Source organism: Anguilla anguilla, chromosome 1 (assembly GCF_013347855.1).
Source record: "Anguilla anguilla isolate fAngAng1 chromosome 1, fAngAng1.pri, whole genome shotgun sequence".
In the NCBI taxonomy this organism is placed as follows: Eukaryota; Metazoa; Chordata; class Actinopteri; order Anguilliformes; family Anguillidae; genus Anguilla; species Anguilla anguilla.
In genome coordinates this window covers 75,658,518-75,684,420 of record NC_049201.1, presented here as the reverse complement: position 1 = coordinate 75,684,420, position 25,903 = coordinate 75,658,518, and the positions used below count along the sequence as shown (strand labels likewise).

The window sequence follows — 25,903 nt, the reverse complement described above, 5'->3', positions numbered from 1 at the left end:
ATCTGTTCTTTCATCCCTCTCTTTCAGCAGCTCTTGCTCTGGAGCTCTGCTCCATAACTCTACCCCTGCCCATCTATCAGTAAAGATAAACTTAAACTTACAGAGATCTGCTCCATAGCTCTACCCCTGCCCATCTATCAGTAAAGATACACTTAAACTTACAGAGATCTGCTCCATAGCTCTACCCCTGCCCATCTATCAGTAAAGATACACTTAAACTTACAGAGATCTGCTCCATAGCTCTACCCCTTCCCATCTATCAGTAAAGATAAACTTAAACTTACAGAGATCTGCTCCATAGCTCTACCCCTGCCCATCTATCAGTAAAGACAAACTTAAACTTACAGAGCTCTGCTCCATAGCTCTACCCCTTCCCATCTATCAGTAAAGATAAACTTAAACTTACAGAGATCTGCTCCATAGCTCTACCCCTGCCCATCTATCAGTAAAGATAAACTTAAACTTACAGAGATCTGCTCCATAGCTCTACCCCTGCCCATCTATCAGTAAAGATAAACTTAAACTTACAGAGATCTGCTCCATAGCTCTACCCCAGCCCATCTATCAGTAAAGATAAACTTAAACTTACAGAGATCTGCTCCATAGCTCTACCCCTGCCCATCTATCAGTAAAGATAAACTTAAACTTACAGAGATCTGCTCCATAGCTCTACCCCTGCCCATCTATCAGTAAAGATAAACTTAAACTTACAGAGATCTGCTCCATAGCTCTACCCCTTCCCATCTATCAGTAAAGATAAACTTAAACTTACAGAGATCTGCTCCATAGCTCTACCCCTGCCCATCTATCAGTAAAGATAAACTTAAACTTACAGAGATCTGCTCCATAGCTCTACCCCTTCCCATCTATCAGTAAAGATAAACTTAAACTTACAGAGATCTGCTCCATAGCTCTACCCCTGTCCATCTATCAGTAAAGATAAACTTAAACTTACAGAGATCTGCTCCATAGCTCTGCCCCTGCCCATCTATCAGTAAAGATAAACTTAAACTTAGAGAGATCTGCTCCATAGCTCTACCCCTGCCCATCTATCAGTAAAGATACACTTAAACTTAGAGAGATCTGCTCCATAGCTCTACCCCTTCCCATCTATCAGTAAAGATAAACTTAAACTTACAGAGATCTGCTCCATAGCTCTACCCCTGCCCATCTATCAGTAAAGATAAACTTAAACTTACAGAGCTCTGCTCCATAGCTCTACCCCTGCCCATCTATCAGTAAAGATAAACTTAAACTTACAGAGATCTGCTCCATAGCTCTACCCCTGCCCATCTATCAGTAAAGACAAACTTAAACTTACAGAGCTCTGCTCCATAGCTCTACCCCTGCCCATCTATCAGTAAAGATAAACTTAAACTTACAGAGCTCTGCTCCATAGCTCTACCCCTGCCCATCTATCAGTAAAGATAAACTTAAACTTACAGAGATCTGCTCCATAGCTCTACCCCTGCCCATCTAACTTAAACTTACAGAGATCTGCTCCATAGCTCTACCCCTGCCCATCTATCAGTAAAGACAAACTTAAACTTACAGAGCTCTGCTCCATAGCTCTACCCCTGCCCATCTATCAGTAAAGATAAACTTAAACTTACAGAGCTCTGCTCCATAGCTCTACCCCTGCCCATCTATCAGTAAAGATAAACTTAAACTTACAGAGATCTGCTCCATAGCTCTACCCCTGTCCATCTATCAGTAAAGATAAACTTAAACTTACAGAGATCTGCTCCATAGCTCTACCCCTGCCCATCTATCAGTAAAGATAAACTTAAACTTACAGAGATCTGCTCCATAGCTCTACCCCTGTCCATCTATCAGTAAAGATAAACTTAAACTTACAGAGCTCTGCTCCATAGCTCTACCCCTGCCCATCTATCAGTAAAGATAAACTTAAACTTACAGAGCTCTGCTCCATAGCTCTACCCCTGTCCATCTATCAGTAAGGATAAACTTAAACTTACAGAGATCTGCTCCATAGCTCTACCCCTGTCCATCTATCAGTAAAGATAAACTTAAACTTACAGAGATCTGCTCCATAGCTCTACCCCTGTCCATCTATCAGTAAAGATAAACTTAAACTTACAGAGCTCTGCTCCATAGCTCTACCCCTGTCCATCTATCAGTAAGGATAAACTTAAACTTACAGAGCTCTGCTCCATAGCTCTACCCCTGCCCATCTATCAGTAAAGATAAACTTAAACTTAGAGAGCTCTGCTCCATAACTCTACCCCAGCCCATCTATCAGTAAGGATAACCTTCATAGAGACCTCCACAGGTCATTTCCCCCTCATTACCTCATTATGCATTTCATTCTGTGACCTGTAATGACATTACAATCCTGCAGCACGTACCAGCGGCTCCTTATTTAAGAGGGCCGGGTTTCGCCTCCCTCACAATTTCAGGGACGTTGTCAAAAACCCCTCCCACAGCCACAGCGCCCGGACAACGGCGGCCCCTTTTAGGACAAACTGTGACAGCAGCGCAAAGAAAAAAAAGGCAAAGCGGACAAAAGCGAATCCCTGCGCAAAGCAAAGCGTTTACACAGAGCACGCTGCAGCCTGCGGGGCAAACAGGATTACGAAGTGCAAACAAGGCACGGCTCTCCCAGAGCAAACACGAGTTACGGCAGGCGAGCGGCGCGGCCGCAGCAGCCGCCATGGATTTTGGAGCTCGCGCAGAGCGCACCTCCCGTCCACTCACTCACTCACTCACTCACTCACTCACTCACTCACTCACTCACTCACTCACTCACTCACTCACTCACTCACTCACTCACTCACTCACTCACTCACTCACTCACTCACTCACTCACTCACTTAGTCACTCAGTCTCACTCATTTACTCATTTACTCAATCACTCATTTACTCACTCAATCACTCACTCACTGGCTGGGGGTTACAGGATTAACAGTGCCTGGGATTCAGCGATGCAGGGTGGGGCAGGTCAGGATGTGGTGGGGCGGGGCAGGGCAGGATGTGGTGGGGCGGGGCAGGTCAGGGCGTGGCAAGGCCACATGGAGTGGGCAGGGCTGGGCTGTGTGGGGCTAGGCGGGGAGGGTTGGGCGGAGCCGGGCGGGGCAGGGCAGGCTGGGGCTAGGCGGGGAGGGTTGGGCGGAGCCGGGCGGGGCAGGGCAGGCTGGGGCTAGGCGGGGAGGGTTGGGTGGGGCGGAGCCAGGCGGGGCTGGAGCTGAACACGGCGGGTTGGGACAGCAGGGCGGGGCGATGTGAAGTGGGTGTGGCCTAGCTAGACGGGGTGGGCGGGGCAGGGGCAAGGCGGCGCAGGGCAGGGTGGGGCGGGGCAGGGCAGGGGCGGGTGGAGCAGGGGCGAGGAGGCACGTGGTAGGGCGGGGCAGGGTGGGGTAGGGCGAGCAGGGCGGGGTTAATCACCTCCATGATGGCCTCCTCGCTGGGCAGCACGTCGCACAGCTGCGTGACGTAGATCTGGCGGAAGGTGGTGCGGTTGGCGATGTGGCCGCAGTCGGCGCAGGCCTTGGCCAGGACCATGGCCTGGGCCATCTCCCCCATCTTCACCAGGTGCTTCACCCGCATCTCCATGAAGCTGTCCCCCTCCAGCGCCAGAAACGCGTCCACTGCGCCCGAAAACGCACGCCACGGTCACCTCTCACGCACCCCCGGGGGCGACGCCTGACCTCTCACCCTCGAGGGGTCAGAGGTCAAGCGTGCACATTCCCTTTTAAGCACATATAAAACCTCCCCAATTTCACCACAGTCACAACCACCACAGTCTACACAAAAACCCATTTATGGTGCATTATATTTTTACTGAAAGAATTCAGCGGCTGGCTTTGAGGGTAAAGCGGCAGTTTAAACAGGGGACAGTACAGAACATGAGCTTTGCAGGGGAAAGCAGGCAGGAGTACTGGGAGGAAGACGTGATAAGAGGCGATACGAGACAGGGTCTTCAGAAGGGCACTGGAGCCTTGACCACATGCACTGCTGCCACCGGCCAGCAGGGGTCAGCAAAGATCAGCAGGGCCACAGGGTGCCCAAGACTCACAGAATGACTTTTAACCCACCAGTAATTAAAAGGTCTGTCACGTAAATAAAAAAAAGCACATGACAACACAATTATTCTGTCATGTATAAGAAATGGGTTTTCTGACAGGCCACCACGTACTGACCCTCCTCTGGATTGGTGGGTTGACCGGTGAGCAGCGCAATCAGGGCGGGGTTACTCCAGGCTCCGCCCTCTCCCAAGATCCTCAGCAGAGCCAGCAGGTCGGTGCTCCCGTACTGCTGCAAGGTATCGTGGGCCGCCTGCACCGCCCACCGAGACAGGAAGTGACATCAGAGTACTGGACACGGCTATCCCCCGCTTGTTGAGCGTGCAAATCAAACAGAGAGTGAGGGACGTCACTGATTTTTGGGGAGGCCTCCCCCTACAGGGCCTCATTAACATGGGGGTTCAGTGTTAAACTTTTATCATTAGAAGAGCAGTTATACCTGCACCACATCGTTAGCTGAAGAAATAAACAGATAAATAAATCTGAGGCCTGTCACCTCCTTTTCCATTACAACCCACCCCCTCCCTCCCTCCCTCATTCCCTCCGTACTCCTCTCTCTTCCTCCCTCCCTCCCTCCCTCCCTCCCTACTCCTCTCTTCCTCCCTCCATCCCTCCCTCCCTCCCTTCTCCTCTCTCTCTCTTCCACCCTCCCTACTCCCCTACTCCTCTCTCTTCCTCCGTCCATCCCTCTCTCCCTCCCTACTCCTCTCTCTTCCTCCCTCCATCCCTCCCTCCTTCCCTCTCTCACCTGTACAGATCTGTGAAACTGCATCCAGGCTTCATAAGGGATGGCGTTCTCAGGCACAGAAAGTAAGAGCTCAAAACAGCTCCTAGCATCGAGCAGAACATAACCATACAAACACGCACGCACGCACACACACACACACAAGCACGCACACACACACACACGCACACACAAACACACACACACACACAAACACGCACACACACGCACACACGCACGCACACACACCAAATAAGAAGAGAGGGAGAGATAAGAAAACCCCATTAGTGGCAGAGAAACACAATCACTGCAGCAGGCCTTAATGTTATCAGGCTCAAACACAGCTGATAAGACTGAGTACAGCTAGCATGAGCAGCTACAGAACTCAAAAGCGTAGGGCGCTTTGGACTGCTGCCACCTTAACCAGCCTGGTTACCAGTGTAAAATTATTGCGCCAGGAGTGCTTTTCATTTGCACTTATTTACCTGTGTGGAAGTCCACAGGCTCACAGCACACCAGCAACACAAAGCCATGACATCAGCTCAGCAGTCAACACACCAATGGTAACAGCACTAAAAGCAAGAGGAACGATGGACAAGCAGCAACTACTGCTACTTCCCGTAGTAATGCTTTACCATTTCCTGTTCCTGCATTAATACTGCTATACATCCTGTTTGCTGTGCTAATGCTACTCTACTTCCTGCTTCCTGTAGTACTGCTGCTCTACAGCCTGTTTTCAGAATTTACGCAGCCCTACTTCCCGTTTCCTGTAATAATGCTGCGCTATGTCCATTTCCTGTGGAAACGCTGCTCAGTTTCCTGCGGCCACGCTATTGGAGGGAGACTCACAGAGCCAGCCTCTTCAGGACCAGGGCCACCTTGTCGGACTCGGTGGTCAGGTGGGGGCGGGCCGCCACGAAGCAGGTGATGGACAGGCAGTAGACTTCCAGCAGGGGCAGGCCGTGCTCGATGGAGTTCCTGCTGCCGGCATAGTGCATCAGCGCCTGGAGGAAAGGAGGAGGAGGACCCGGGGTGAGCAGGGACAGCACAGGGGAGCACAGTGCAGGGACAGCACAGGGGATCACAGTGCAGAGACAGCACAGGGGAGCACAGTGCAGGTACAGCGCAGGTACACAGGGACAGCGCAGGTGAGCAAGGACAGCGCAGGGACAGCAGATGCACAGGGACAGCGCAGTTGAGCAGGGACAGCGGGTACACAGGCACAGTGGGTGCACAGGGACAGCACAAGTGAGCAGGTAGCGCAGAGGGACACCGAGGGCACAGGGACAGCAGGTGCACAGGGACAGCACGGGGGAACAGGCAGGGACAGCGGAGGTGACCGACGGCATTCCATAACACAACACACAGTCCAGTTCACCACAGAGCCCACAGATGAACCTGCAGTGAAGACAGCCGGGCAGTCCGTTCAGCGCCGAGGCGTTCAAACATTTCCCGTGAATGCAGTTACCCTCCCCAGCCGAGCAACACTCTGCTGTTCTCATTAGTCCGTTTGTTTGCACTCGTTTGTACAGCAGTGCTAATGAACAACGTTATGCCAAAAACTAATGGAGTCGTGTAATTACTCCCATCTCATTTGTCCATTAATTTTCCGCTGCGAAAACGTTTTCTGAATTCGCGAGGCTCGTTTGCGACCAAACGCCGCATAAAATGCCAAATAGAAGTAGCTCGGCAGAAAATGTAATATTTTCCATTTGTTTCTCACCGCATACTAATTCAGCCAGACCAACGGTGACAAACAGAGTTGCTTCCACGGGTGATGGAAGAGCACAGAATCCTAGTTTCCAAAAAAAAAAAAAAAAAAAAAAGGCAGTCCTCCACCCCTGGGCATGCTGGGACACCACTGCTTTCTCTTTTTTCTAACCTGACCAATGAACATAAACGTTTCCTTTTGAGGGTTATTTATTACATCACGAGCACATAGACGCTTATCATTGGCTCCCACACAGAAACCGCAGTATCATGTTCCACCACTAGATGGTGCCAAGGGCCCAATGACCTTGCTCTATCTACGCAGGGCCTTGATCAATCGCCGTAGCATTAGGCTAATCCTGAAACTTCAGTACTTGGCAACTGGTCTACATTTCTGCCTTGTGCAGTCACAAACACACCTTCAGTTAACCAACCAAAGACCAGGTGGGAACCGATCAGTGAGTTTTAAATGAATTAATCAACTGTTATCAGTTGCCATGGGTTTATGAGAGACAGCAGATATATAATGGCAGGTTGCCAAACAAACGACGCGCGCTACTGCAAAAACTCTCCCAAGAGAAACCTGCTCATTCTCCCAACCCAGAGGTCTGGACTTAATTCCAAGCATGGTTTTCCAAATAAATTAAAATAAACAACAACCAAAAAAAAAAACATTTTCCAAAAAACCAGCTCATGATTCGAGGCAGTTAATCCGCGAAAACACGCCCTGAAATCCCGCGACACCACCGAGGGAAGAGTCCAGGGCGTCGCCGGGGAAACGGAGGAAATCTCTTCCGCCACTGAGCCACCCCAGATAAAATGGCGGATAAAACTTTTTTTTTTTTTTTTTTTTAAATCGATGAAGGTGCCGGGGATTAAAACCTGGCGTGAAACTCGCCGTGAGGACGTCTCGAGTTCCGCAGCCAAGCGCTATTCCCGCCATTTCCCGCCAGAGAGCCCACGCTCCCCTCCTCCCCCTACCCTCCTCCTCCTCCACCCCTCTTTGTGTCTGGCGCACCTGCGAGGCCTCTCACCTCAGACAGCTGTCGCCCGGGGACCCGGTGTGGGGGGGTGGGGGGCTATATTTAAATCCTCGCCTAAATTTGATCGTACTTTCTCTAGGGGCCATTAGCAAGTCTGGAAACCAGACGGGCGTGTTTTTATATTTATATTTTTTTGTCTTGTTCTTTTTTTTTTTTAATGTTTACTCATTAATATTTTAAGCCTAATTTTGTGTTAGCCCCCCCACACCACAACCACACCTAATTTTGTGTGTGTGTGTGTCCCCACACCACCACCCCACCCCCACCCTATCGCTCAGATCTTAGCATGCGCTCAGGATTATGCAATTTCGTTTCTCGAGCACAGAAACATCGGTTAGAAAGTCCTCACACCTCGAAAGTGTGGCAAACTGGAGCGGTTTTGGGGGTGGGGGTGGGGGTGGTGGTGGTGGGGGGTGGAGGGTTGGAGGATAAACACAGATGGTGGGCTTTAAAAAGGCAGTTTGTGAATATCTCACCGATCCAAGCAACCGCTAGGGCACAAACCGGAAACCTCGTCCGGCAAACCGTTCAGCATCGACCGTAAGGCCGTGTTTATACTCGCATCAGAGGGCGCTGACCAACCTGGACTTCCGTACGTTCACTTTTTAATCTTTGATTAATCGGATATACTTGGCATAAAAAGACAGGGGGTAAGGGCACCTAAATAGGGATCCCTGCAGCGCATCGACTTTACAACCATGAGGTGTCCCGTCATTGAAAATTAATGCGCACCTCTGGACCAATCGGAATCGAGTACACAGCCAAGCAGTTGTATGACATCACTGGCTGCGGATGTCCTCCTCACGAGAGGTACGCGTGGACAGCTGATGTCCAGCCGGTTAGGGGGGACGTGCATCTTGGCAGACCCGTGGGGGCAGAATCTCCCCAGGCCACAGTGCTGCGGGAAGGAAGTCATCCTAAAAGGACCCCCGCATCAAAACCAGCAGCAACACAGGCCCACTATTCCTCACCAAACTTTTTTTTTTTAAGCTTGGGGGGTAGGGGGGTTGGGGGGGGGGGATTCATCTGCTCGGAAGATAATCCCAATTTCTTCACTTCGTAGTATGAAAATGATTTATGCGGCCGGAGTCGGGCTTAAGTAGGAAGCTGACGTGTTATTTCCTCGGCAGACACTCTTATCCAGGCCACTGGCGCTGCGGAATACAGATGGGCGGACATTAGGGCTCAGAATACAAACGAACGCGAGGCGGGGGAGCGCGCGCAGCCAGACGGGCAGCGCAGGTAACGTGAGGACACCCGGCTCCGTCGGGCCCCCCACCCCCCGCGCGCCCTCAAGAGAACAGCGGCGGCGCAAGACCCGCCATCTGAGCCACGCCCACCAGCAGCCGCCATTGCGGGGAGACACCACGAAGCAGGCGTACCACAGCGGGGGTTAAACCTGCAGATATGGGGGGGGGGGGGGGGGCACACCACAGTTTGGAGGGGGGGTTGGGTGTGCAGGCACAGCAGCACCGTTTCCACACCTGAGACCGAATTATCGTGGTGGGCTGAGGGGCGGAGTCTGACACTTGCTCCCCTCTTGATATTTGGAGGTGCGTGGTAGAGTGGTGGGGGGATGGGGGGGGGGGGGGGGGGGGGGGGGGGGAGGTAGTAGACCCACCCAGTCCCCGGTAGGACAGGGAGAACTCTGCTGTTGTCACGGCAACGCTTCCTCCTGCCTCATGGGGAGGGGGGGGGGTGAACGTGAAAGCGAGCCAGAGGGAATTACGATGCAGCAGAGGAAGGAGAGGGGGGGGGACTGGGACAGCATGTGGGGAAGAATAAGGACAGACAGTCCTCTGCCCGTCCCCCCCCCCCTTTCAAGCGCATCATAGCAGCACAGTGTTCCTACATCATCTTTCAGTGTGGGAAACTCAAAAAAAAAAAACCTGTCCAACTATAAGCCTTTTGGAGCAGACTCAGCAAAAACATGCATAAATCCATAAATCAAGGAGCACCAATTTTACACAAACAGGAAGTTTTTAACTAAAAAGTGTAACCTTGCAACCAAAGTCAGGTAACCTTTCAAGGAAACTCTGCTTTTTCACCCTGTGTCTTTGAAAAGTGTCATAGTAAAATTATGAACGGACATTTTTTTTTTTTAAATCAGGAGGCAAGTGAACGAGTCTAAAATGCAGATTTTGAAATGTCCTGCTGCGTCCGACCAAAAAACTACACAGGTGCACACGGACACGGACGCAGACGCACACACAGACACAGACACAGACACAGACACAGACACGGACGCAGACGCACACACAGACACAGACACAGACACAGACACAGACGCACACACAGACACAGACACAGACACACCTGTAACGATCACACGTGGAACTTTAGCCCCAATGCTGGCACAGAACCACACCGCTGACCGTGCCGTTACAGGAGCTGTCCCGCCTCAGCGCCTACGGGCACCGCCGCGTCGCCACACAGCCCCCGTCACCCCCCCCCCCCCCCCCAAAAAACACGGCGGAACTGGCGGCTAACCGCCCGCGCCAACACCCCTGGATTTATTTACCTGCGTGTTCGGGGCGACCATGTGGCCTAACACAAAATGCCGGGACCAGCTGGTCTTTGCATGACCGGGCTGGGAACGCAATCACACTGCCAATCTCGACCAAGCTGGTCCACCTGCACAGCGAATTGCCTTTTCATTTTACCTGAAGGTCACATGTTCGATTCCCAGGTAGGACACTGCCGTTGTACCCTTGAGCCAAGGTGCTTAACCTGCGTTGCTTCAGTATATGCAGCTGTATAAATGGATGCAATGCAAACTTGTGTAAGTCGTTCTGGATAAGAGAATCTGCTAAATGCCTGTAATGTAATGCAATTATCGGCTTGACCAAGCTGGTCTACCAGCACAGCTAATTTCATAATCTGTTTTGACCAAGCTGGTCTACCAGCACAGCTAATTTCATAATCTGTTTTGACCAAGCTGGTCTACCAGCACAGCTAATTTCATTATCGGCTTGACCAAGCTGGTCTACCAGCGCAGCTAATTTCATAATCGGTTTTGACCAAGCTGGTCTACCAGCGCAGCTAATTTCATTATTGGTTTTGACCAAGTTGGTCGACCAGCACAGCTAATTTCATTATCGGTTCTGACCAAGCTGGTCGACCAGCACAGCTAATTTCATAATCGGTTTTGACCAAGCTGGTCTACCAGCACAGCTAATTTTATTATCGGTTTTGACCAAGCTGGTCTACCAGCACAGCTAATTTCATAATCGGTTTTGACCAAGCTGGTCTACCAGCACAGCTAATTTCATTATTGGTTTTGACCAAGCTGGTCTACCAGCACAGCTAATTTCATTATCGGTTCTGACCAAGCTGGTCGACCAGCCAGACCAGCGTAAAACCAGCACGTCCCAGCTTGCAGCAGCATTAACCAGCTTGGAAATTACACTGGTCTGTGCCGTTTTTTTTTTTCTTTTTTTAATCCCAGTGGTACCTATGGCTTTGTGATGATGAGCAGCTCTGTGTTTCTGCCACAACAGCTTCCCCTGTCTCTCTCTGGATAAAACCCGACTGCCAGAAAACCATAAACAGCGGCTAGCAGGCCTGTCATTACAGCGACTGGACAACAAGCTTCACCAGAGACATAACTTTAGCTCCTGGTTCGGAGCCAACTTGGCAGCCCAACGCAACACCCATGGACATGCAGAACATATGCGAAGATACAGTATTAGATAGATTCGGAGTGAATGTCCCCTTAATTCTTGCACATCTATGGTAAGGAGGAACCATTTACTCAAGTAAACAAGCACACGAGACAAGATTTGTAAATCGTTGAGAAAACAAATACAGAAAATCGGAATTTTCTTTGCCAAATGAAAGCTACAAGGAGAAGCCAAAATATATGCAAAAACAAATAAGCTGCAGACGGCTCGTTGTACCGAACGGGATTGAGCCAGAACAGGGATCGGTGAGCATCCAGAAGCCGCCTGCTTTCGCTCGGCTCTGAATGGGTCAGGAAAAGGGAAACATCACAGGTACGGGTCAGAGGGCCATCACGGCAGGGGGGGGCGATGTTTCCCTCCTCGTAGACGTGACGCTTTTTGGGCACAAATAATGACCTCGTAAACCTGCAACCTCGAAGGACTGCGCGAGCTCCCTCCGCATGTGACAGCCCCCTGTTCCCAGAATGCATCACACCTGGGGTACACTATCTGAAACCAGGCACCTGCGGAATTGCATCCCAACATTCTTTAAATAGATGTTAAAATTAACTTCAAAAGGAAATCTGCTTAAAAATAGCAATTTTACAAAAAGTATGTAGAACAGGAAAATAGTGTATTTATTTTTTCAATTGTTTTTCTTTCTATTTTTAAACCTGTGTGGATCAAACTCCAGCAAAAGGTTTTGATTTTGTTTCCCTAACTGACGGAACGTTTTAATAAGTTGATTTGACGTTAAATTAATTGGGCCATGGCAGAGTTACTCGCAAACCTTCATCAGGGGACTTACCGTGTTTAAATGAGGAGCCGACAGCTGTTCCTCCTGTTCAGGCTGCAGAACGCCTCGCTTAATCAGACTGAACAGTTCTGACGACTCTATTTCCACGGCAACAGAAAAGGTCTCTTTTCAGTCACTGTACCATACCACTTCCTATGTGACTATATGAAGTCCATAATTATGCCACTTTTCCACCGCATGGTACCGGCTCAACTCGACTCGACTCTACTCGACTTTTTTTGGTTTTCCATCGGGGAAACGTTGTGGATAGTACCTGGTACCTGGTACTTTTTTTGGTATCACCTCCGTCGAGGTTCCAAGCGAGCTGAGGCGATACCAGAAGGTGACGTGAAAACACTGCAGACCACTGATCGGCCAGAGAGGATCGTCACTTATCCTCTTGCGTCGCCTTTGAGCAACCAGTCGTCTCGTCATCTGAGCTCTGATGTAGGATTTCCCAAACTCTCCTGTTTTTCTCAGCAGTCTTTTGTCTTGCTGCCTTCAGCCTCTTCTGAAACAAAATTTGTCTCCTTGCTGTGACAAACGGCCACATGCCGAGAATCAAGAACACCGTCCCTTCGATATCCTCCATTGTTCCTGTGTGTGTCGCGTTGAAGACGACGTCACGGCAGTTACATGCGGCGTCGCTATGACGACCGGCTACATTGACGGGGGTACCATCTGCAGTGGAAAACAAAGTACCTGGTACCAAAAGCGAGTGGAGTGGAGTGGAGTCGAGCTGGTCCCATGCAGTGGAAAAGCGGCTTTACTGTCATTATAGCCTAAATTTTTTAAAAATATATACAGCTTAAATATATACAGATTTCTCCTTGTACATGACGTTACTCTTGCCAGTACATTTTCATTTTAAGAGAAGGTTTAATTCAAAGCAATATCTTGATTAAAGATATTAGTTAAACTTATGCCCATCAACCTGTGACCCCCCCCAGGCCCCCCCGCCCCCACCACCCCGACCCCCGCCATGCTCAAACCCCTCTGACCGAACATCCCCCAAAACCCCCTCAATAAATGTTTCTTTGGGGCCTCCAACACGTGAAGGCGGGGGGGGGGGGGGGGGGGATCAAACACAAAGCACTACGGGTAAACTTTATTTGTTTATCGGGATTACAAAGGGTACTACTGAAATTTAACAACTATGCCCTAACAAGCTGTGCCAAATAAGAAACTGAGAAACCCACCCCCCACCCCCCTATTACAGATCTCTCGGTTATATAAGCAGTCCCGTGGATGTGTGCTCACTTGCTTGCGAGAGGGGCAAGGACCACATTAGGCACAACTCAGTTCAAAACACTTTGGGGTCTCAAATCCCGTTCCTCGATAATTGTTCACACTTCACCCCGCACACAGCTGCAGGATTACGCAAAGCAATTAACATGAAAGACTCACGGTAAAGCAGAGGCAGACATTACGCAAACACCCAATTATCACTACAGACAAAAGCTGCTCATCAGCTGGTTTCCAGAAGTACAATAAACAGCGTCGGGTTCGTGCTGGAATTAGAAAAATCCCCCCGGTGACTAACGATTCCTGTTCCTTTTTAACGAGAAAATTTATTACAGGCCCCACATAATAAGCCAAACTAGCTGGCAAATGAAATTGTTGCGCATTCACGTCAAGGCGAATTGCTTTATCTAGTGAAACGGCACAAGCACTGGCTGGCATCCAAGCACATGAAAACAGCTTGGAACTGCAACCAATCAAGAACAAACTCTGTGTCCAAACTCTGTTTAATGCTTAGCCAAAACGCAGGAACACGTGGCGTGGCGTTGGAGAGGACGTGCTCTGACGATCCCTTGATTGCTGAATCAGTGTAGTTTAGAGTTTTCTTGTCCAATTAGAAGCAAGAGCTTCAGGTGCGTGCAGGAAATGAAATGACTCGCAAGGTCCCGTACGAAAGACAAAAACACAAAAAACCTTCTCGCACATTTCTCGCTGTCACACAAGACGAAGCAGTACGTACAAAACAGTTATACAACCATTAATTTTTGCCGATAATAGCTTTCCTTTTTATCCACAGTGCACAAGACGAAATCTCTTGCTGTGCAAACATCGAAGACCTCTGCTCTAAAACTTATGTTACTTAACCCAAGTCCTATTCCAATCGAGGTTACATGAATCAACAGGGAGTAGATGTAGTCTGTCAGAGATTTTAGATTTCAGACTGAACATGTTGTGGTGCTGTATAAACCCACACTGGCAGAACCAAGCTTCAGAGAGAACTGAACCCCCCTGCAGTAGGCCTGGAAGGCCCAGACCCAACGAGTGCCTCCCGCTGGTCTTTAAAACAACTGTGTTCAGGGTCAGAGCCAGGTCGCCACGGCGACGGCTAACAGCCGTGTTCAGGAACAGAGGGCACGCCAGGACGCTATGCTGCGGCGGCTAACAGCCGTGTTCAGGAACAGAGGGCACGCCAGGACGGGGCGGCAGCTAACGGCCGTGTTCAGGATCAGAGGGCACGCCAGGACGGGGCGGCGGCCGCTAACACCCTCACCTGCGTCTTTCACCTCCTCCCATCGTCTGCTGTCTGAGCGTGACAATGGAGGTGGCTGGCTGAAGAGTCTGGCACACACACACCTACAAAAACTCATTCAACTACACACACACGCCCACGAACACGCACACTCACAAAACGCAGACACACACAGCTAAGAAGAAAAAACAAACACTAAACTGAGGAAGCTGCTAAAGATATAGTTTGAATAATTTGGATATTAGAAAATTTTTATTTCAATTAAATTTTTAAAAAATTAGAATAGAAAAAAAATAAAAAAAATAAAAAAGATTTATTGTTCTATTTATGAAAAACTGGCATAACTGACATGGTAACCCACAGGGGGGACTTAAAATAACAGAACGGTACAGCACTCCCGAAAAACACACTGTATCAGTACTCTGCACCATTCTATGAACCTTTGAGTAGGCGCACATGTAACAGGGACGTCTGTGCATCGTCTGCGACATAGCGCAGGAGGTAAGAGCGGTTGTCTGGCAGTCGAAGGGTTGCCGGTTCGATCCCCCGCCCTGGGCGTGTCAGAGTGTCCCTGAGCAAGACACCTAACCCCTAATTGCTCCCAACAAGCTGATTGGTACCTTGCAGTGTGAGTGTGTGTGAATGGGTGAATGAGAGGCATCAATTGTAAAGTGCTTTGGATAAAAGCGCTATATAAATGCAGTCCATTTATCATTTACCATGTGCACCTCAGCAGCCCCACATATGATTAACCCACAGGGCTAAAGACCAGGGTTCCAGGCAAAAGCAAACGATTATACCTGCATCGCTGAACTATGCCGCACGCACGCACACGCACGCACAAACACGCACGAGTGCATGCACACACACACACTTTGTACTGTAGACCTAAACTAGCTACATATCATGTGTACACGCACCACAGCAGAACACACCACTGACCTGCTGTAAATACACCATGCTGTTCAGCAGTTTGATCAGAGAACAGCAGACTCAGTGCGGTGCCAGACCCACTTTTCGATTACACATGTTAATGAGGAGCCTTCTTCTATAAACAGCTTCTGCCGAGGTGTCGAGAAAAATCTATTTAAAAAAAAAAAATGACAAACCTCTTCAGTTGCTGGCGAAACTCGCTCGGAATCAGAACTGGCAAAGACGCCTCGCCAGGACCCGATTTAAAGAAAAGGCTCATTCGGAAGGGGGCGGGTTGCGGGGCAGACGCGGACAGTGCCGGCCGCGGTCGGGGGGGGGGGGGGGGGGCAAACTCGAGCACGGCACGGCCTTGCGTCTTCGCCCCTCTTCAAAGTGCCCGAGCCTGCCCTTCGACAGAGCGAACGAGGAAACAAGCGACATCACAGCCCACAGCGCGGCCTGTGTTCTCTGTCGCCGTGACGAACCCGGAAGCCCAACAGGCCTGTCCTTGAGCCGCGTTAGCTTAGCATGCTCAAACGACCGCTCCTGACGGCCCAATCAGACGGCACGTGCGCCTCCGTAAAACGCCACCAGTAAAATGATTTTTTATTCAGACTGGACACTGAACGCGAAACACGACATTAAACCCGGTCAACATTTAGCCTAACGAACACAACTGTTGGTCAAAAATAGGTGACACTTCGCCGCGTACAGTGTGGCTTCACCGTAAGGCTGCCAGAGAACATTCATTAGGCCTGCTGCTCCTGGTCACGAACGCGCTGACAATTACTCCGAAGCATAGAAATGCATCCGTGGCGTTCCAAGGGAGGAAAAATGTTTTGCCATTCAGACCGTAATTGAAGGCAGAATTGTGGCGGAGGCAACGAAATTCCAACAGCACTACTGACAGATTGGTGTGAAATATTTCATAATTTTGTTAATGAAATATCACACTTACGGAATTTTTTTTTAATTTTTAAATTTTTTAAAACAGGTACGTTTTAACGGTGATGTCGAAACGGCCGGTTAAAGCTAAAGCAATCCCCGGTACCGATGGGAGGGGGAAAAAGATCTTTTGAAGCACACTGTGGGTGGAGCTACAGAGAGCTGTCAATCACTGACTTGTTTGGGGGAAGGGGAAAAAAAAAACTTATCTGAATGTTCTGTTCTCCAAATCTGAGCAGGATGTTTGGTTCAAATCAGCAAGATGCTGAAAGCTAATGATGATAGCTCTACTTTGCCTTCGGGTTCATGGAAATCTCCCATCACCAGTCGTTTGTACCGAGGCACCATATGGTCCACAGTTTTTATTGCACTTCTGAACAGAAGGCACTTTTGCCCAGGGTGACATTACATTGCATTACAGGCATTTAGCAGACGCTCTTATCCAGAGCGACTTACACAACGTTTACATAGCCTTTACACGGCATTTATACAGCTGGATATATGCTGAAGCAATGCGGGTTAAATACCTTTCTCAAGGGTACAGCGGCAGTGTCCTACCTGTGACCTTTAGGGTACAACACCAGCTCCTTTCCCGTTATACTACACTGCCGCCCAAGCAACCCATTCGGTAAACTTCGGTCCCAGATGGCCGATTACACCAGTCACCAAAAAATAACATCAAGTGAGAAATGACTGGACGCTATGGGGATATTAAAATACTGTCATAAAGAAAAGCAGTCCTTTAGCTCGATGGGAGGCTTGCCGTGTCACCCAAACAGACAGAGAATTTTGGCTGAATTCTGACACCACTTGAGTATTTTCTTTTGCAAAGCGGGTAACGGCAGCAGCTTGTGATGCGAACTAGTAAAATGCTCTTACACGTGTTCATAGTTCTAGTTACATATATAAATAAATAAATAAAGACTAAAAAGTTGAGAGAAGGGAGGCTTAAAACAGATTTTAGATTCCATAGTGTGTCCCTTTTTTTCCCCCCTCACTGACACTCACTGATTATTTATCAAAAATCTCATTGTGTAATTTTGTGAAAGTAGCAATAGTCATCCCCACAATATCATCACGATATCGAGGTATTTGGTCAAAAATATCGTGATATTTGATTTTGCCCATATGGCCCAGCCCTACTGCCCAGGATAGTATTTGAAATGTACAGTTAGTGACATTATGTATATGGGTATTGTAAAGAGAAGAAAGTTTGATTTTTCCAGCGGTTACTATAAACGCAAGCGTTCACAAACATACGGATGAAAATGCGCCCTGTTGCCATGAGTTAAATGCGGAACGCCTACTCCACTGTCCAAATAAGGGACGATTCCGAATTTTGCGGGACGGTTGGCAACCGTAACTAAAGCTAGCAACAGTAACTAGAAATGTGATTCAACGTTGCCATCAATTGTGAAATTGTACATTGAAAAGGGGAGGGGATGTAACAACAAATCAAAAGCGAAAGAATAATGGTTGCCGTTTAGTTTCCTGCCCTGTGGCTGAGAGATTCATTTCAGTGAGCAGTGTTGTTTTGGCTCACTCTTCTGCCCCCGAAAAAAAAGTTTTTTTTAAAAAAAACAGTATTTACAATTTATTTTATTTTATTATTATTATCATCATCATAATTTTATATTATTTATTTTGCCATTTGCACTTTCTTGTAAATTACCATGACTATTTTCCAAAAGTCACTGTTAAGTGTCTTTATTGAGTGAAGACATGCTTGTTTTTACAACCTGCATGATTTCTCGGCCTCACACAACTTCGTCCAGGGTAGCAAATAGGCTAGAGCCGGCCCTGACTCTCATCCCCATGTTGGTTGTGGGTGTACAGTTGTAACAGAGCATAAAAAACATATTCTTAGTATCTCTGGTCGTTTTGTATGGTATAACAGCAAAATTTGCAAAATACTAAACAGTTGGTTGAAGAATCGAAATTGCATCCCATTTCGGTACAGCCTTAAATTTACACCCCCCAATCCCCACCCAGTAGCACTCCAGTCGGTCGTTCTAATTCAGGTTATGGTGTTCATCGTTTTTAGTTACATTTTTAATCGTTTTATATTTATCTTCTTCTGGCTTGTTAATGATGTAATCTGTATGAATACTGAATGTGTGTTTGGCCCTTGGTCGGCACGGTTAGCTCTCGCTAGTGCTTTAGAGATACTGTAGCCAGGTGCGGTGCTATTGCTCATATTAACCAGGTGAATAAACTCGTGTTTCTCTTACACCAAGTCCATCTGAATAATAGGCTCTGCTAAGTAAATATAAAAAGGGAAATCCCTCTGCACAGTTTGGCTGGTGGACGGCCGGTTGAAAATTTCCTGCCATCAGCTACAGGTGTGTCCGAAGACGGGACTTCCGCAGATTGAGCGGTGATTGTGATAAACCAACAAAAAAGATAGCAGGGCTGTCCCAAAAAAAGAGATAAAATGAGTTGTAAAATGACGGTTTGTGGATTCCGGGCGTGCAGTTAATATATCTAACCTAGTTAGCAATATAATTAAGAGAGGGCTGCAAGGAGACCCTGAATATGCGCCAAACACTCCCAGATCTTATTTTGAGAACTCCGCTGTGGACACTTTTATTCCCATCCCATCAATCATATCAAGCGATCCGCTCCTTCCGCGAGACACGTTCACCCTGGCGAGCAAGAAGTAGGCTAGATCATACAACCGCGACGGGGAGAAGGAGAACGAGGTTATATTACCGGCGCACAAATTGCAATTCTCTTCTCTTTTTCCCTTTATGTTGAAGTTCACCCTGACACAGCAAGTGATACCGAAAAATATTTGGCGAACGCCAACGTTATCTGAAGTTGTGTTTTTTTCTCCCCTCCATCTACCGTTTCAGTCACAACAATTCGACGCCAACATATGTCCACTTGTGAAAAAAAGTAGCTAACCCAACTTGAACGATCGATGACTAAAGAAACTCTTCCTTCGTCACTCTTTCATGTACGACGGATCCCTCTCCCATGAAAAATAAAATAAAACCACAATGCACACTATATATTAAACTTCCCCGGTCGTTACAGATAGCTAGCAGAGTCCCTATTTCTGGGCCCGAGTACACCGAGGACCCTGAAATCGGGAAATTAACATATGATATGTCAATCAGCATCCAAACACACCGCATGATAGCAGGTACTAATCCACCCTGCACATTCCAACACAGTGGCGCGGACATGTTCACCTCGCTGGTCATCTATTAACATCTATTTTAACACTAAGTTACTGTGCACCTCTAAGATCAGCTAAATTTACGGGACAGTAAATTGTGCATTAGTCGGGGGGTCATACAATTGGCTTTTTGTGTAGTTTTTCTTTGCCTTCGTCCACCCCAGAACGTCCAGTTCCAAATGGACCGTGCACGTACACACATTACTGCAGTTGACAGTTTACGATTTAACTAATAGCTACCAGGATTTGGAACGTAGGTGACCAATTAATGTCAGCTAATGCTACACATTCATGCAAATTCATATCCACGCGTAACAAATTTTATTTTATTGCACGAAACTCTGACGGTTGCATCTTGGTCAACAACGTGACCGATGACTCTCGTGCCTAGCTAACTACTAACAGTTATCTCATAAGTTAACTCGGATAAGACTTGACAAGAAAAACATCACTAATGGAACTTGGGGGGGAAAAAACATTTCTAACGAGAACTACAGCTTTCAAACGCTACGATTTATCCCCATGCTCGACATGGCCAACTACCAAGTTAGCCAGCAACGTCCCAGGGACACAGCTAGCTAGTACTTCAAAATATTGCATGCTTGCAAGACCAACAAAAAGGCATTCCGCCCCGCCCCTATGAGTTAGTCAGCTAGCCAGAATAATAATATTTACAACTATAAATACAACTGCAATCTACGCAACTGGTCATGCTGTCCGTTTTAAAATCGCATGCAGCTACAGCACCAACAATTCGGAGGGGATCTGAAATTCTGTTTTGTCGTTGTAAAACATGCTAGTTAGCAAAAAGCAAAAAACAAGCTAGCTGTAGTCTACAACACCAAACACAGACAAGACTGCTAGTTAGCTGTTTTCTCAGCTTTTGCATGCTGCCCACTAGCCGGAGCATGTTAGTTAATGGTCCCCGTTGGCCAAGCTGGCCAGCCAGATAAGAATGCTTCGCGTGTCGCTGGACCCTGTTGCAGTACCACTCGTCCCGCGGCAAGTCGGCCCCGTGGTAGCAGGGCGCTTCGCAAGTGCGGCTAACTGTGCGCAAACATCCCGACAGCTAACACTCGCCAGCTGCAAACAGCGCTGGCCAGCCAAGCTATTTATTTACTCATTCCCGTGCTACCTGGCAGAAGTTGTTGCAATAGTCGCTGGACGAAGTTTCGGAAATGTCCCGTTGTCGCAGTTCGACCTCCAGCCCTCGCAGAGTGGCCAGGAGACTGTCCATGGCGACAGGCGAGTCCGCCGCCGCGTTGTGGGGCCGATCTCCCCGGTCGAGCTGCGTCTCTCCCTCCACGTCCGCCATCTTCCCTCTCAGTCGCGGCGCGTACGCACTTACGGCGTCATGTGATTGGGAAAGGGCTGCTTCAGGTAGCGAGGTGATGGAAGGCAGAATTAAAGGGACAAGCGCTGTCTCAATGGCGGGACCACATGCTCTGAGTTCATTGCAGCTTTAACCAAATATCTGGCAACGTGTTCCCATTAAAGAGAAACGTTTTCCCGCGTATCTGAATAACGTTACGAGTGTCGAATGAATGTGCATAATATGGTCCAGTTCCACCGTCTAAAATTAATTTTTTGCTACCCATACAGTTCCATCCAACTGGCTACGACAATGGAACATAGGGCGTCGTTCTTATTAACTAAAGTGGAAACATTGCATTTGGTTGTGGTGGTTCATATCCAAACTTTATGACGATGGAATGTTGAGGAGGGAGGGAGCGCTACTAATTGAAATGAAAAAAACGCTGACCATTCCCCATGAACTGGGATACAAGTCTGGTAAAACATTTACCTGGAGTTATCTCGCGTTTTTTTGTCATTTTTAATTTACGTTAACCTACTCGCCAAATGTCGTTTTCGATTATCAATTATGTTTAATATTTACAGTGTATAGGGCCGACCCTACGTTTTAAGAAGCGGTTTCTTCGTCGTCCCATTGTAGAATGATTAACTAGACTGTGCATTTGTGGCGTAAAGTACACCAAGTTTTCACTTATTTACGGTAACCTGCACGCAAGTGTCAAAACCACTTTAGCTTGCTGACCTCGTTGTTTTGGGTTTGCATCGCTCACACACGCCCTCTGCCGGTGCCTTTATGTATAGCAGTGGCGTCATCTGCAGCTCTTGCGATTAACCCGGAAGTGATAATCTCACACCATAGTAAACACGTGTCGAAGTGAGTTGAGTCGAACTAAACTCCGCACAACTGTAAGGTAAGGAATATCATGATATGAAATGTATGTAGATAGTCACAATAACTATAAGAAAGAGCATGTATCATTCTTAATAGCGGTATTATAGTAGGGGATGTTGGTTTATGTCAGGCACCCGTTTGAGTCGTCAGCTACGCACAGTCCTTTCTTGAGAGCTACGTTACATAACGACCTATCTGTCTAGTTAACGGTTATCTAAATGGTTTCAGTCTTCCTTTGTATTTTGGATTTATATAACATGCTCGGTGTTCGGTGTATCTATGTATATTCTCAAGCCCCGAATCTAGAAATGTATTGGCTGGTGGTTTTCCACAAAGCCGTTTTAATGTCACACACACAGTTCAAAGCGTTGTGCTGCCAGAGCTGTTCAGTGTTGACTGAGTATCTGCCAAGAGACGATCTGAAACGATTATCGTCACACCCATTGCAGGTCCCCAAGACCGGGGCCCATAGACTTCGAGTTGAACTGCTGATCTGGGATTAAAATTTCCTGCATATATCCAAACCCTATTCTCTATCAGCAAAAATGCGAGGCACTGATGCTATATCAGCTGTCATGCTCCAAGATGCTTTACGAATACAGGAACCAGAAGGTGGTCTCTAAATTCTGAGGATTTACACTGGGTTAAATTCCCCAGAACATATTTATGCTGCATGTAACATTATACCTGCATCCATTATGTTATTTAAACCATTATATCTTCAAACTCCTTTTGCCCCTAACGGCATGGTAGGTTTGCGCATATATTACATATTACGGGCATTTAGCAGACACTCTTATCCAGTGCGACTTACGTAACTTCTTACATTTTTACATGGTATCAATTAATACAGATATATATCGACACAGTACAGGTTGAGTACCTTGCTCAAGGGTACCGACATAGTTCCTTAACCATTATACTACACTGCCACATTGACTTAACAGTTTAGTGAGACTAATGACTGCATCAGTGCTGCTCTTTGTGCTCTGTAAGTTACTGTGCTTAAGAGTGTTTGCTAAATGGTGTTATGCAAATGTAGTCTTTTGTAGAGTGGGCTGCAGACGTAAAATTCTGAGCCAACAAAGCCCTTGGACCTAATACTTGTGATGTCACAATGACTGATGTCACGATGACATCACAACGCATTTCTGTTGCGCCTGCAGAACCAGCTCCAGTGCCATGGGCAAGTCCAAGCAAACGGGAAACCACAAGAGCGACAAGAAAAAGAACATCGCCAAGACGTGGAAGACCAAGCGGCGGACCAAGGACCTGGACCAGATCCACTGCGACATGAAGCCCACCAATGCCACCAAGCTGCTGAAGCAGGAGGTGGACTATGACATCACAGGATCTGCCCAGCACTACTGCCTGCACTGCGCGTGAGTGGCTCCCACAGCCGGGTCAGAGGTCAAGAGGGCGGGGCCAGCAAATGGGCCACATGAGTACTGATGTTCTCTCACTTCCTCTTGCCTGCAGACGGTACTTTGTTGATCTGAAGGCCATGAAGGAGCACTTCAGGACCAAAGTCCACAAGAAAAGGTAACGTTTTCATCATAGTTAGCTAGCTAGTTCTCTCTGTCTCTCTTTCTCTCTCTTGGACACACACACACACAGTTATAGTGACTCTCATAGAGTTCTAGAAATTTAGATCTGTTCTGTTGGGATTCAACCAGAAACCCTACAACTGCTGTTTAACCCCAGCTTGTGTTCCATTTGTTCTGTTCCATGTTCTGCCCTAATTGGAGTTCCATCTTGATCCGTGTTCCTTGTTCTGTGTTCCGCCCCTTCCCACATTCTGTTTTATTTGATGTTCCGTGTTCTGTCCTGTTCCATATTCTTTTGTGTTGCATGTTTTGCCCTGTTCTATGAACTATTCTGTTCCGTGTTCTACCCTGTTCCATGTTCTGCTCTGTACCGTGTTCTGCTCTGTTCTGTGTTCTGCTCTGTTCCGTGTTCTGCTCTGTTCCGTGTTCTGCTGTGTTCCGTGTTCTGCTCTGTTCCATGTTCTCCCTGTTCCGTGTTCTCGGCTGCAGGCTGAAGCAGTTGAGGGAGGAACCATACACGCAGGCAGAGGCGGACAGGGCTGCAGGGATGGGGTCCTACATCCCCCCAAAAACTGTAGAGGTGCAAACGCAACCCGTGGAGGAGGAAATGGACTGAACACGGACACCCCTGTCACCCTATGCAGAAACACTCTAACCCCCCCCAATTCACAAGCCTACCGCCCCTTCACCCGAGACCCTGGGGTATCAAACCAGTGACTGTGGGTTTTCATGGTTTCCTTTCAAGCAGCTGCCAAATTAGACACCAAAAACCTGCAGACACTGCAGCCCTCCAGGACTGGAGCTAAACCCGCAGACACTGCGGCCCTCCAGGACTGGAGTTAAACCCACAGACACTGCAGCCCTCCAGGACTGGAGTTAAACCTGCACACACTGAGGCCCTCCAGGACTGGAGTTAAACCAGCACACACTGAGGCCCTCCAGGAGTGGCTGAGTGCCCCAGACAGATATGCTGCCCCCTCCCCCCCACTCACAATCCAACCAGCATTGGCACCCCTTTTTTTTTTCTGAAGACACTTTTGGGACTGCATTGCAGTTGAGTGCTGTTCATAATTTTGTGTGTACATGTAAATATACTATGGGAATGTATACATGTATGAATATGTGAATAAATTATTGTGTAGAGTCATTCACACAAATAAAAAATAAAAACATGATTTGGTGTCTGGTTTTAACAGTAAGGTTTTTGTGTGTGGTGTGTGGGTGCATGTGCGGGTGTATTTTGGCCATGTGCGTGTGTGTGTGTGTGTTTGGGGTATATGTGTGTGTGCGTGGTTGTGTGTGTGTGTGTGTTTGGGGCATGTGTGGGTGCATGTGCGGGTGTGTGTGTATTTTGGCCATGTGCGTGTGTGTGTGTGTGTTTGGGGTATATGTGTGTGTGTGTGTGTGTGTGTGTGTTTGGGGCATGTGCGCATGGGTGTGTTCGGGGCATGTGTGTGCAGATGTGTGTGTTTGGGGCATGTGTGTGCGTGCACGGGTGTGTGTGTGTGTAAGACTGGAATGCAGGGGGCTGCTGGCAGGTGAAATAAACCAGACAGCAAAGCCCTTTGAAGTGCAGTAAAACATTGTTTTGGCCTATTTCAGAGACATGCCCATAAAAAAAAAAAACTTTTCCTCTACTGGAATCTAAATATGGCCTGTGTATTTCACAACTTGGTATACTTTCATTTCTATAGTTTAAATGAACACATTTAAAGACTTACAAGAAAAAAAATAAAATGTTAGAGTGCGGATTTATGAGAATGTCACCTACATTTTAAGGGTGGGGATTTACTGGTTGCTGTCTGAGTCGGTGCATTTTACATGGTAATAAAACGTGTTTCCCAATTAAATGAGATGGGGGGGGGGGGTATCATCAGTGCACCGTGTTCCGCTGCTGTCACTTACACGTGTCATTATTTCTAGACCGTAATCGGGCCGCATCGGAACACTAATTAAATCCCCTGACGTTAAAATATGGGGCGACGCCTATTTACATCAAAGGCAAGAGGCAAACTCGCGGCTGATTAGTTTACCGATTTCCCGCCTACAATTACTCTGTCCAACCACGCGGGGAATATCAAGTTCCCGCGAATTAGAGACTTCCTTTAGTTGGCCCAGTGGTACTGGCTGTTATGTGCTCTCGTGCTTTAAAAGCACTGTAAGAGAGACACTTTTTCATGGAAATGGAAGAAAAGAATCTAGCAATTAAACTATTAAAATTACTGAATTTGGCGAGACATGTGGGGTATCTCCTTTCAAACTTTCTGAAATAACACAAAGAAATGCGAGAGGATGCGCTTGCTCTCTTTTAAAAATTGAATCGTTTTTTTTTTTTTTTTTTTGCTAATTAAATGCATTAGTTCTTTCTTTTTAAAGTTGTGGTGAGCTTGCCCTTATATTCATTTAGCACAGGGGTGGAGAGTTCCATTACTTCAGGGATGGCGTGAATTCCATTACCTCTGGGATCGGGCTAATTCATCAAGAGCAGAATTTGTCATGAAATCCAGAAACAGGCCCTTGTTATCCATCTCGGTTTCAGCCGATGCGCTTATCCGGAGCAACATACTGACTAAAAGAACACAAATTAAACTGATTTATATACAATAGTGCCAAACCTGTGTAAACATCACTAAAGCACTA

General features: G+C 47.7%; 2 protein-coding genes across 2 annotated transcripts in view; one reads left to right on the top strand and one right to left on the bottom strand.

The window, feature by feature from the left end:
- Positions 1-20,967, bottom strand: part of rlf (RLF zinc finger) — a 29,202-nt gene extending 8,235 nt beyond the window's left edge. Inside the window, exons 1-5 of the mRNA XM_035423038.1 lie at positions 20,646-20,967; positions 5,617-5,771; positions 4,792-4,873; positions 4,161-4,296; positions 3,406-3,608 (exon numbers count right to left, since the gene is read on the bottom strand). Coding sequence (XP_035278929.1) covers positions 3,406-3,608; positions 4,161-4,296; positions 4,792-4,873; positions 5,617-5,771; positions 20,646-20,825 — 756 coding nt within the window. The 5' untranslated portion in view covers positions 20,826-20,967. The remainder of the gene's footprint in view (positions 1-3,405; positions 3,609-4,160; positions 4,297-4,791; positions 4,874-5,616; positions 5,772-20,645) is intronic.
- A 651-nt stretch (positions 20,968-21,618) lies between these two features.
- znf593 (zinc finger protein 593) lies at positions 21,619-24,438 on the top strand. Its single transcript, XM_035423049.1, has 4 exons — positions 21,619-21,735; positions 22,883-23,098; positions 23,196-23,258; positions 23,753-24,438. Exons 2-4 carry the CDS (start codon positions 22,899-22,901, stop codon positions 23,877-23,879), a joined length of 390 nt encoding a protein of 129 aa, XP_035278940.1. The 5' UTR covers positions 21,619-21,735; positions 22,883-22,898; the 3' UTR covers positions 23,880-24,438.
- The last annotated feature ends 1,465 nt before the right edge of the window (positions 24,439-25,903 follow it).